The sequence below is a fragment of the Procambarus clarkii genome, chromosome 67 (genome assembly GCF_040958095.1).
Source record: "Procambarus clarkii isolate CNS0578487 chromosome 67, FALCON_Pclarkii_2.0, whole genome shotgun sequence".
In the NCBI taxonomy this organism is placed as follows: Eukaryota; Metazoa; Arthropoda; class Malacostraca; order Decapoda; family Cambaridae; genus Procambarus; species Procambarus clarkii.
Genome location: NC_091216.1, coordinates 20,884,859 through 20,897,580, shown reverse-complemented (window position 1 = coordinate 20,897,580; position 12,722 = coordinate 20,884,859). Strand labels below are relative to the sequence as shown.

The window sequence follows — 12,722 nt, the reverse complement described above, 5'->3', positions numbered from 1 at the left end:
TGCTACACCCAAAAAAAAATCTATGAAGGTTCGAGTCTACTTATGGCAGTTTATGTGATACAGTGTTCATTCTGGTATCAAAATACAAAATACATTACCAGTATAAATGGCTAAAGTCACCCATCTGCAACCAGTTTGGGACACTCATGCAGACACACGCTACACCCAAAAAAAATCTATGAAGGTTCGAGTCTACTTATGGCAGTTTATGTGATACAGTGTTCATTCTGGTATCAAAATACTCGTTTCAGTTTGTAGTTCATGCGATTTTCAGAATCAACTGAATCGCTGGAGGTTCAACATTTGAGTCAGAGTCATCTGACAAAACCGTCTCGTCAAATGGCAGTGTGCCAGACATCTCGGGTTCTGATTCGGTTCCTGCTTCAGCTTGAGGTGTTGAAGTGAACAAGGGCCGCCTCACACCAGATGGTCCAGGAGTTTGCATGGCGTCAGCATAGGCAGGACCTGGGTCATCATTTATGTCTGGAGCGTGCCGCAAGTGTTGAGATACTGTTGCTGTTTGAGGCCAATCTTCCGGGTCCCAGCACAATAGGGCCCAATTTGCCACCTCGTGGAACTGTAGCAATGTTAGCTTTTTTTGATCAGTTGTGTTGTATTTGTACAAAACAAAGGCATTATGCAAAGCCATTTGCAGGAAATAAAACTTTATCTTTTAGGTCCACTTGTGAGTTTTCCGGGTAAAATGGTAATACCATTTGATCGAAGTGGTCCACACCTTTCATGAACTTATTGTACCATGCAGCCTAGTGGTGAGAAAGAGAGCCTCATGGCGCGCAGTTTGAAACAAACCCAAAGTAAATCGGATTAAAATTGAATTTTATACAAATATTTTAAAAGAGGACATAAATTTATGTCCACCATGCGGGAGCGGTGAGGCGAAACAGGACGCCGGGAGGAGTCCTCATCCGCAGAAAGTGTTAATGTGAAAACTGACTTGAAGAAATATGCATGTGACTGAAGGAAACAACATATAATGGATTATTGAATTAGTGAATGGATTATTACAGTAATATCTATTTATTAAATCCCATTTTATGGTATGGGAAAGCAGAAATAGTTTGGATGGTTTTGCACTTAAATGTTTGTGTAAAATCAGGTGCAGTATTGTTTTGCAAGTTAACCCTTTTGAATTATGTCCTGTACAGTACTATATAGGTACATATTTGGGTTATTTTGGCTTTTTTAAAGCTCCATATGGGTAAATTAACCATTTATATATATATGGAATATATTCATAGTTAAAACAACTATATGTCAAGAATGAAAAAATAGCAACAACAGTGCAAACATTACTAATGTCGTGCAAAGCGTTTTGCATGACATTAACGTCACGTACAAAAAATTGCATGACAATGTTGTTGATTTTAGGTATTATCAGGACAAAATGTGTGTTGATGTATACAAAGAACATACTATACCTAAGTTATGCACACTTTACAATAAAATTTAAGGTAAACCACATAAATGCTAATGATCTTCAGACTGTCTTCAAAATAATAAGCATATCAAACTCTACAAAACATTGTTAAACTTATTGAGATAGTGATAGAAAATAATTCACTACATTAAGAATGTTGGGCTAAAGGATAGTAAAGCTGCACAGGAGGGCATCATATGACTAATTACTGGACAAGACCACGTATTAAGCTTTGCACATTTTCATGACATTGCTCTTGATAGAGTATATATATAATGTTTAATCAATGTACAATAATTATAAATTATCTGTTATATGGATAAGTTAATATAATACACATTTATGTTTACAGATACGGGCAATCATTACCCATTGTCTAGTACGCAGACTGCAGTGTTATTTGGGGACTTGTCTCCTCTGAAGAGTCAAGGCTCTGATGTAGCTCTCTTGCAGATGGGAGGCATAGTGCATATTCTCTATCTCTTTGCTAGGGTAAGTAACAATAAAGATTTTAAAGCTAATTATACATGCAACTGGAATAAGCCTTAAGAATGTAAGTGGCAAAAGAGTTTATTGGTAAGCAAGCCAAAACAACTAGTGCAGAAAGTGAAGCATGGAAAGGCTTAATGAAATGCAACATCCAGCATGGATTTTGAACAAGAGTAAAAAGCATTTGAATCATGGCTTATATTGTGTAAAGTTTCATCATACTAACTTAATATGTGGTAGGTCATCAGGAGAACAAAGTGCTGACACAGTGTAGAGAAGTACCAAGATGAGAGTAGACTAATAGTTGATGACATCTCACATGTGGCATTGTGAAGCACAGGCAAAACCTCCACTGCTCTACTGTGTTAATAAAGTTAATGATAATCTTGGTGTTTGTCTACATTAAATTATGGTAATTTGGAAATTTTATTTATATTTCTTATTACAGAATGATATTGGTTTTAGGTCATTATTTTAGAATCCATAGTACAGAATTGCATAAAAATCTGTATTGCACAATTTTAGATATAGTATAAATTTTTAGCCTTATTGTAATATGGTTAAAGTTTATATAAATGTATACAGTATATATATACTGTATGTACAGTAATGTTCATTTATTAAATCCCATCTTATAGTATGGGAGAGCAGAAATAGTTTGGATGGTTTTGAACTTAAATATTTGTGTAAAATCAGGTGCAGTATTGTTTTGCAAGTTAACTCATTTGAATTATGCTACTGTACTGTACTGTACTGTATAGGTACATATTTGGGTTATTTTGTCTATATAAAGCTCTGTATGGGTAAATGTTGGTAAATGGTTGCATCCCCATAGAGGTTACTTCAGACATGAAGGAAACTTTTTTATAAATACATGTAATTGTAACACGTGAATTCTCAGAAGTCAAGCCTGGCCCCAGGTGAGGCTTGGGGGAGTAGAACAACTCTCAGAACCCATCCAGGTACAGGTACAATTCAGAGAACTACATTTTTATGTGTATTAGGTTAAATTATGACAAATATTTCTGTAAGCAAATATATTTATTATATAAAAAAGTGTGTACTCTCCCGACATCCCTTGATTTAAGTAGATCATGCATTCCTGGAAATCATTACATCCCTTAAGTTGAAACTTAAAGTACATAAATAAAAAACTGTTACTGCATTAGACTCAAATAATATGGGAATGCTTTCCTTGGTGAAATATTTTTTCTGATTATAGTTAACCACTGCACTGCTCTGCCTCCAAATATGGCAAACCCCTTTTGTGTAGAAAATTAGTTGTTCGCAACAAATTTTTTGGACTTCTAAAATTGTTAAATACCCTTCCCTGATCACACACATTTGTTGAAATAAAATCATAAATGTACTTACATTGGCCGCAGTGGTGTTCAGAAAAGGGCGTGTGACGTCACGGTTCGGTGGTCGCCCGTGGCGTAGACTCAGAGCCAGTTGTGCACCACCTTCAACAAGCGCGAGTTGCCACAAATATTTTTTTGTTCATTTTTTCTGCACAATTGCAAATGCATTTATGTTGTTTTTCCTGGCTAATTTTATGTATATTGAACACATTCACAATATTCTGGCAGTAGAACATCCGTATTGTTCCAAGACACTTTGTTACATGTATCACAAATGTGTACACAAACATTGATCATATTTCTAATATCTCATGTTCATATACAGTATGTACATTCCATGATATATTTACACACTGTACAGTATCACACACTATATACATCCCCTGTCAACACACTTAGAACTGTGCGTGTGTGTGTGATAATCAGAGAAGCAGTCGACAGGGCATAGGAGAACTTTGCACTCAACACACCAGGTGCAGATGCAGCTTCGCTTGCATTCCCTACGTTGTGTGTTCTTGCAGACAACGCAGGCACGTTTACCCTTGTCCCGTGATCCTCTGCCTGGCATATAACCAATCTTGTGTACACCCAGAATTTCCTTACCCCGAGTCTGTCTGGAACTGCGTGTGGCATTGTTGCTGGCACCCCACGTGTTACAACACAGCCCTCCATCACAGACTTCACGAAAAGTTGTGACACTAGAGCAACACAATGTACGTATTAGGGGTATCTTGCCAGATTTCACGAGATACATATTGAAACAGTTCAGCACTGCAGTGTCAATGAGGTGGAAAAAGAATTTTTGTCCACTTCACAGATTTTCGTGCGTACTCGACGGCACCAGCCATTATGTCACATTTATCAACTAGCCACATGTTTACATTGTAGTCAATGTCACAAATCAGGTTTATATATGAGGAACATTGTTGCAAAGTGCACTTTGCCACTGTCCAACATGGCATCTGTGTGAATAGTTGTCAACATATTCATCTCACGTCTGTCCCTCCAGTGCACCGATAAGATTTTTTTCACACTTTCACAGCTGTCAATCACCCACTGCAATACCAATGCCAAACACTGGCATTTCCCTCCTGTGGGCCTTGACAGTACCACATAGGCCAGTGATGTGGTGAAGGAGGAGTCTGGTCAGCAAGGGGCTGGTATAGGGATGTTGGGGAGCCTCCGGGTCTTGCCCAGAAAATGGCGTTTTATTACATTCGACGTTGGTTTTCTGTGGAGAGCCCCTTCGGCTCCCCGGAGCTACCTAACCAAAGATAAGAAGAAAAAGGACTCACCCGGGAGGCGGTCGTCACTCACTCGCTCAACTCAAAGTTGAGACAACTGGCCGCATCCTGCGACTCAAGGCTATACACGCCCGAGAATGACTAGGAACATTAACAGGGTAACGTGCAGCCAGGACCCTATTCGACCTCCAAAAGCCCCGTGCCCGAAAGATAGGCCAGGACATATTACCAAAACAGCAGCTGAACGCCGAACTTAGAACGATGTGGCCACGGGAATAGACCGCAGGCTGGCTTTACCGAATAATCCTGCGGACAACCTGGGAGACCCATGCCCTGGAATAGGGAAGAAGGGAAACTGGATCATCCCAAAGTGCGTCCTCTGCCACAAAGGCCATTTCGCGCAAATAACGACGAAGAGCCACAGACACAAAACATGATGCTCTCCTGGCTGAACCAACCAAGCATCCCTTCAGAAAGCAGCAGACTCATTAGAAAAGACCACCAGGCCCGAAAGAGCAGAAACCCTTGTGCCGGAGGAGAGCATTAAACTCTCCGACCCGACCCCCAGAGGTCAATGCCAACAAGAAAAGAGCTGTAGAAAAACAGTCCTGAATCGAGGGGGGCCACCACAAACCGAGGAGAAAGGAGAAGAGAGCACCTGGTGCAATGACCAGGAAGGCTCAGGCGGCACATAAGCAGGCCGGAGGTGAAAACAACGCCCGAAAAAGCTTGCAGAACGGAGCAGAAGTGACATCCACCCCAAATGCAAGCTGCAGCGACTCCGCCAGCGCCGCCCCAAAATGAGGCGACAGTATTTGGCATAAGATGACCGTCTTGAAACAACCAAGAGAGAGAGGACAAAACAATCCAACCAGAAATCAAAGACTTCCTACGAAGAGACAAAGTGCCGACCAAAGGACTGCCAGGAAATTTCATATTGCCGTCGAGACGAAACTCGCAGGTGGGACACCAACTAAGCCACCTGATCACCATACAAGTGGTGATAAACTCACATAAAAAAGACGAGACGCGAAAAGTAGAGAAGATCACACCAGCCATATAACAGAAATGACCGATCTGCTGAAAGAGGTGGAGCCGTGGGAAGAGACCCTCAGGTTCGGACATCGAGCAAGAAGCGCCTGAAACCAGGGCTGGGCCGGCCACCAAAGAGCCAACAGGATTACTTGTCCCTGCTAAGTCTCTCCAAGTGAGCCAGGACCCGGAGCAATAACTGAACCGGAGGGTACAGGTAACCCCAACTCGACCAGTCCAGCTGAAAGGCATTGACCCCGATGGCCTTGCAATCTAGGGAAGGGCGCCATATAAACTGGAAGACGCCTCAACCATGTCAATGCGAAGAAGTCCCCCTCTAGGTGCCCGTACGTCCAGCAGAGCCAACTGAACGAGTTTGTGTCGACCATTCATTCTATGGATAGGAGAATGAAATGAGACAGGCCATCCGCCAGATCATTTGCAACCCCCCCTTTCTGAACGTGAACCGCCAGGAGAGCCAAATCCTGAGAACTCGGCAAACGAGTCACCTGAAGCGACCAGCCCCAAAGAGCCTAGGACCACATCGAAACCCCGCAGTTCAGATAGTGAACCACCAGGGAGCAGTTCGAATGGAGCCGATCGTTGCTCTGCAAGCAATACGAACCCTCTGAAGTGAATGCCACACCACCGTGAACTCCTGTGCCGTGCCGTGCTGTGAGCCCGAAGGAAGGACGGACCCTAGTGACTCTGGCTGGCCTGGTGAGCACTGGTCACAAAACCCCAGCCAAGAGACGAGGCATCCGTGAACACATCGAGCAAGGGCTCATGGAGGTGTCAGGGCATAGAACCCCACTAAACCCTCAGAGGAAGCCGGCGACGCAGCAGCTGACTCAAGTTTCCCGGGATCCGGACACAGCGATCATGAGAGCGACAGAAGTGATGCCCCCGAAGAAACCAGAACATCCATCAAAGCCAGATCCGATCCGATGGGTAGACCAGCACAGCGAAAATCTGGCTCCCGCACCGTCGCTTAAACAACCGTCGTGTGACCCGGGTGCCCTCCAAAAACAGTCGTAAGCAGGACCGCAGCCGCAACAACGCCGCCAGAGGGAAAGACAAGGAAGCGGTCCGAGAGTCCCACACAAGACCCAGCCCAGTCCAAACCTGAGAGGAAACCAAATGGGACTTCTTCCAGTACACCAAGAACCCAAACCCGGCGAGCTGGTAATTAACCAAATCCCTGGCGAGCAGACACGCGGATTGGCTGGGAGTCCACACCAGCCAATCGTCAAGGTAAGCCAGAACTCAAACGGGTCACCACGACCCAGTTAAGGTGTGTAGATACGCGAGGTGCCAGATCCAAACTGGAAGGAAAACAACGAAAGTGGTAAGTCTGTCGCCCCATGACAAAACCGAGCCAGTCCCTGAACACGTGCTAATAATCGGGACGTGCTAATATGCATCCCGGAGGTCCAGAGACACCATGAGGAAGTTACTAACACAAAGTACATAATTTTAAGGGCACATTGATTATAAATGGATGCAGATGACTGTGTTTTTCTAAGCCAGTCTCAAATATATGTTATCTTTTGAAACACTGTTGACTGCAGGTTATTGGGAGGCATTTTTGTATTTGAGACTTTTTCATCATGAGCTGTGTGTGTGTTAGAAGTGCATCATCTTCTCTACTGTACCTTATTTAAATCTCTCTTTGGTGTTTAATATTTTTCTTTTCTTGGCCAACAGTTAGTAGAATTGCAGTGTGAAGAGCGAGAACAGGCAGTGGCTCTTAGGTTACTTGTGCACTGTGTCCACACGTCTCCTCAGTTGGCTGCTCAGTATGAAGGATTACGTGGCAGCTCTCTTGTATTTCGGATTCTCCTGTCCCCTTTATCTTGTCCAGGAGTTCAAGCTATTAAGGTATATTGTTTAGTTTAAGAAATGTATAAATCTACACCTAAATAACTATTACACTGTAATTGTATGTATCTTGGATTTTACATGCATTTAATCTGAAAACTCAATACAGTACTGTAAAGATTTTTCAACCTTCCTCAACAGTATTTCACTGCTTCATAATTAGTATGTCTAAGTTTTTCATTTACTTTCTTATATTTTACTGTATTGCCCAAGTATATTTTGTCCACAATTGGGATCATTATTAAGTTTAACTTCAGAGTACTGTTACCAGAGATTTGTTAAAAATCTTCATTGTATATAGATGTAAGAAATTATATCTCATACATTTCTAATTTTAAGAAGTGATCAGTGCTGTCATCTTTGAGAGGCTTAAACTTTAACTACAGTACAATCTTAATTTAACGAACTATATGGAACTGACCCCAATTCGTTACAGTGAGGGATTCATTGCAGCTGGTGATGGCTCCAGGATGCATTTCCCACACCTATAGGCTGATATCACTTAGCGGAATTTTTATTTCAACCTATAATAAAATAGACAACTACCAAATGAACATTTCTGCAAAAATAATCAAGCACTTCTAGCATATTTCTAACATTCCCAGCTTCAAAACTCATTTTCTAATGGTACCAGGGTCATACTTGAGTGATTAAAAAAGAATCAAAATGGAAACCACTTTAGAATTGGGTATGAAATTATCCTCAGTAGCATTCCACAGGCTCCAACTGTTTCTTTTATTATTGAGTCTCTCTACAAAAATCATGAAAAATTTAATTGGAGCCATATTAAGGGAGTTACCATTCATACCCTAATATTTCCCACATTCTATGGGCTGATTTCACTGTGCGAAGTTTTAATTCCAATGCATCATATAATGGACAACTACTATGTGAACCTGTCTGTAAAGAAATTAACTGCATCTAGCATATTTTGCACGCCCTAGCCTTGAAACCTTATTTTCAAAGGAAAAAAATCATATATTTAAAGAAAAACTAGCAAATCTCAAAATTAAAGTGAAATATAAAATTTGGTTTTAAATATACTTAAAGTCTTTCCCAGGGCCAACTATTAATTGTAATGTTGCCTTCATTCGTAAACTTGATCTCAACATTTTAAGCAAATGCACACATCGGCTGCTTCTTGTTTGTCGAATTGGGTGAGCAAATCTAGCATGGAAAGGGTGTGTTGCAACCGGAGATTCGCTGAATTGAGGTTTGTTGAATCCAGGTTTTACTGTATTTTTATTAACTGTGACAAGTCACATATCTTTTAATTTTTCAGGCTATTTTGGATGGGTGTACATACCCTAGTGTCGTTCAGTACTTGGCCTGCAGGGATGTATACACCATTGCCCCGCACGTACCAGCAATATTGGTGGATCGAGATCTCATGAATTCTCTCATTAGCAACTGGAGAACTTTCCTTAATGATTTCTCAATGCAACAAACGACCAAGTAAGTGAAGTACAGTATCTCATTCTATATTCTGTACCTGTTACCTTATGCCTGTCTTGGTCATGAATGTCTTACTTGGGATGTACAAGGTAAAGGAATGTGTTAAATACTGTATTGATAATATAAGCTATGAAGTGATCTGTATATAGAGACAGAAGAATTCCTTGAGAGTAAGGTGGTCATAATTAGGATTAAAAACATTGTTTGTTTGTTATCTTCTTGGCTTCTATTCTGATTTCAGCATTTATTAGGTTTTGCATTTTTAATGTGAAAATTTAGTAACATTTGTTGTCCAGAGAAGAACTATAGTACGTATATAAAAGGCTGTACAGGTAGTTTATTATAAATATACCAATACTTCCACTTCTTAGGACCAATATTCAGACATGTGGATCTTAATCATTTGTCCAAGGTAGACTTAGTTATGTAAATTGTTGTGAAAAAAAATATTTGGCTGCAGCATCTAGGCTTTCCTTAACCCATTTCACTGCACATCTGATATAATGCAAAAGCAAATGTTACAAAAGTTCAAAATGAATAACAGTTATTCTAAGCAGACAATGAGTCACAATAACGTGGCTAAAGTATGTTGACCAGACCACACACTAGAAGGTGAAGGGACGACGACGTTTCGGTCCATCCTGGACCATTCTCAAGTCGATTGTCTTGAGAATGGTCCAGGACGGACCGAAACATCGTCGTCCCTTCACCTTCTGGTGGGTGGTCTGGTCAACAACAGTTATTCTAATGAGGAAATACAATATTATTTGTTATACAATTTAGAAATATCTTACGAACCATCCTTTTATTTATACCTCAGGTACTGCGTTAATGAGAGTGGTGAGCGAATTTCTGTGCTTGGAATAATGATGTCCGTCCTGAAGGTTTTGTTGGCTGAAAATCAGCCGTACAGAGATTTTAACTTATCACAGCTGAGAGACATTGATGCTCTAGACAAGATCTTATTTATATGTAAGGTAAGTAGGATATTACCATAAAGTGAAATGAACTGTAACATCTTGGAGGATGTTGCCTTCCTATGTAATGTTCACTTAAGTTGTATATTGTCTTTAAGATAATATACATGTCCTGGGAAGAATTGGGCATTGCCCAATGAAGTAATTGAGTGATTAGAAAGGTGACTTTTATCTTCTCTTAAGACCTTATTTTTAATACTTTTCAGTATTATTTTCCCTATTGTTCTCTTACCTCTGGCCCAATGCCATCTCATCCCATGACAGTGATGAGTGGGATAATGATGATCTTTTATATTTTTCTTGACAGGAACTTGAATTAACTACAGGCTCACTAGATGGGCTATGTTCAGCGGACCTTGTGGTAAGTGTAGTGACTGGACTTGTCGGAGGACCAGGACCAGTGTCGTGGAGAAATATTTCTTCTGGTGTTGGCTTAGGATTATCTGCCCAGGAGTCATACTCGTCAGGATTTTGTTCGGTACCATCTGCAGTTGGCATGGCAGCTACACCTACTAGTAAGTGGCACTTGTACAAAATTAGAAACTTATTATATTCTGTATATTTAACTAGGCACATAACTGTAAATTACACAATCTGCCATTTGTAACATTTTTAAATTATTGAATAAATAAATAAATATACAGTACAGTATATATGTAACCTTGGACCTTGCATGTAACCTTTGTTGTAACCCATTTTGTGTAATGAAGTCTTAAATAATATAAAAAATTAATTATAAATAGTATATATAGGGGGTTGTAGAAGACAATACGTCCTACAGACAAAAATCAGAAGATACAATTGACGATTTACTATAAAACCAAAAAAACGGCCAACCTACTCATGAGAAACTCTCCAAACACAAAGCAAAACGCTTTAAAAGAAACCAACGTCATCTATGCCTTCAAATACCCACTTGGGGATTGTAAGTCTCAAAGAACTCAGTATATAGGCAAGACAATAATATCTTTTTCCAGGCGATTAACGATGCATAAGCAACAGGGCTCCATTAAGGAACATATAATCTCTTCCCACAACCAGACCATCACCAGAGAAGTCTTAACAAACAACACAGAAATCATCGATAGATACAGTGATAGCAGGCGGTTTGACATCTGCGAGGCACTACACATCAAGAAGTCAACACCAGCAATCAACAAGCAATTAATGCACAACTATATTCTACCCACTTCAAGACTCCGCACCAATATAGAAGCATCAAGAAATATGGGCCAATAGGCCCTTTGCGGTTACTTCCATTCTTCCGTTTAATTTACCCAATTTATACCCAATACACCGTGTTCTGTCTTGTGTTGAAAGTTTGCTCTATCTTGTGTTGAAAGTTTTGTTCACCTCATCCAAAACTGTTGTAACATATCACCTCACCCAAATGCGGGTATATAAGATGAAAGCTGTTTAAATGATAGCATAGTAGAACTCTGTTTAGTGTTTGCAGGTTATAGTTGTGTGTGTGTGTAAACTAAAGTCTTTGAAAATGTAATAAGTTATTACGAAACGCGTTAAGTGTCACGTCAGACTAGAAATAAAAATGAATTTTGGAGAATTGATTTTTCAATTACCATCGACAGTGAAAAGAAACATAAGAAATATTGAGAAAATTTGTGTTAGAATTATTAATCTTGCTTTTTCGGTCATATTTAATAATATATGTTTACAAGAAAGACTGTTACCAAAATATACTAATATATATATATATATATATATATATATATATATATATATATATATATATATATATATATATATATATATATATATATATATATATATATAAATAAATAAATAATGTATGTCGTACCTAGTAGCCAGAACGCACTTCTCAGCCTACTATGCAAGGCCCGATTTGCCTAATAAGCCAAATGTTCAGGAATTAATTGTTGTTCGACTACCTAACCTACCTAACCTAACCTAACCTAACTTTTTTGGCTACCTAACCTAACCTAACCTATAAAGATAGGATAGGTTAGGTAGGGTTGGTTAGGTTCGGTCATATATCTACGTTAATTTTAACTCCAATAAAAAACAATTGACCTCATACATAATGAAATAGGTAGCTTTATCATTTCATAAGAAAAAAATTAGAAAAAATATATTAATTCAGGAAAACTTGGCTTATTAGGCAAATCGTGCCTTGCATAGTAGGCTGAGAAGTGCATTCTGGCTACTAGGTACGACATACATACATATATATATATATATATATATATATATATATATATATATATATATATATATATATATATATATATATATATATAAAATATATATATATATATATATATATATATATATATATATATATATATATATAAAATATATATATAATACACACACACACACAGTATAGATAAATAATTTTTTTAAGTGAAAGAAGCTGAAATTCCAGACTTTTGGAAAATGTTTAAGTCTTCCCTCACACAAATTTTGACACCTGAATCCAGGACATGTCCAGGAAAATGTGGAGATATGGCACCCCCCCATTCTCTGGGCTCGGTCCTCCCCCACCTTATTAATGTGAGAAACAGGATTATGGTAATAAATGTATTTAGATTAATTTAGTGTTTCAAGCAAACATGTGTTTAAACAATAAATAATAAATAATGATTGGAATGTTAATGGCTTTTAATTGTTCCAACAGGCATTACATCATTTGGAATAAGCTCCCCAATTGTGCGTGTTCGGGATGTGGCAGCAGTTTATGGCTTCCTGTTGTTAGCACATCCAGCTCACCTGACATATGCTGCTACTGAACAAAGCACAGCTTATTACCTTCCCCATATCCCCACCTCCTCTAACAACAAGACAGGTTAGTATATAAACACCA

At 39.2% G+C, this 12,722-nt stretch overlaps 1 protein-coding gene across 6 annotated transcripts in view; it reads left to right on the top strand.

The window, feature by feature from the left end:
• Positions 1 to 12,722, top strand: part of LOC123767736 (lysosomal-trafficking regulator) — a 154,513-nt gene that overhangs the window by 58,664 nt on the left and 83,127 nt on the right. For all 6 annotated transcript variants that reach the window (XR_011223929.1, XM_045757693.2, XM_045757696.2 and 3 more), the window contains exons 19-24: positions 1,791 to 1,930; positions 7,272 to 7,445; positions 8,728 to 8,900; positions 9,721 to 9,877; positions 10,185 to 10,392; positions 12,537 to 12,704. Coding sequence is in view for 5 of the 6 variants with exons in the window: in XM_045757693.2 (XP_045613649.2) it covers positions 1,791 to 1,930; positions 7,272 to 7,445; positions 8,728 to 8,900; positions 9,721 to 9,877; positions 10,185 to 10,392; positions 12,537 to 12,704 (1,020 nt within the window). In the remaining variant the exon portion in view is untranslated. The remainder of the gene's footprint in view (positions 1 to 1,790; positions 1,931 to 7,271; positions 7,446 to 8,727; positions 8,901 to 9,720; positions 9,878 to 10,184; positions 10,393 to 12,536; positions 12,705 to 12,722) is intronic.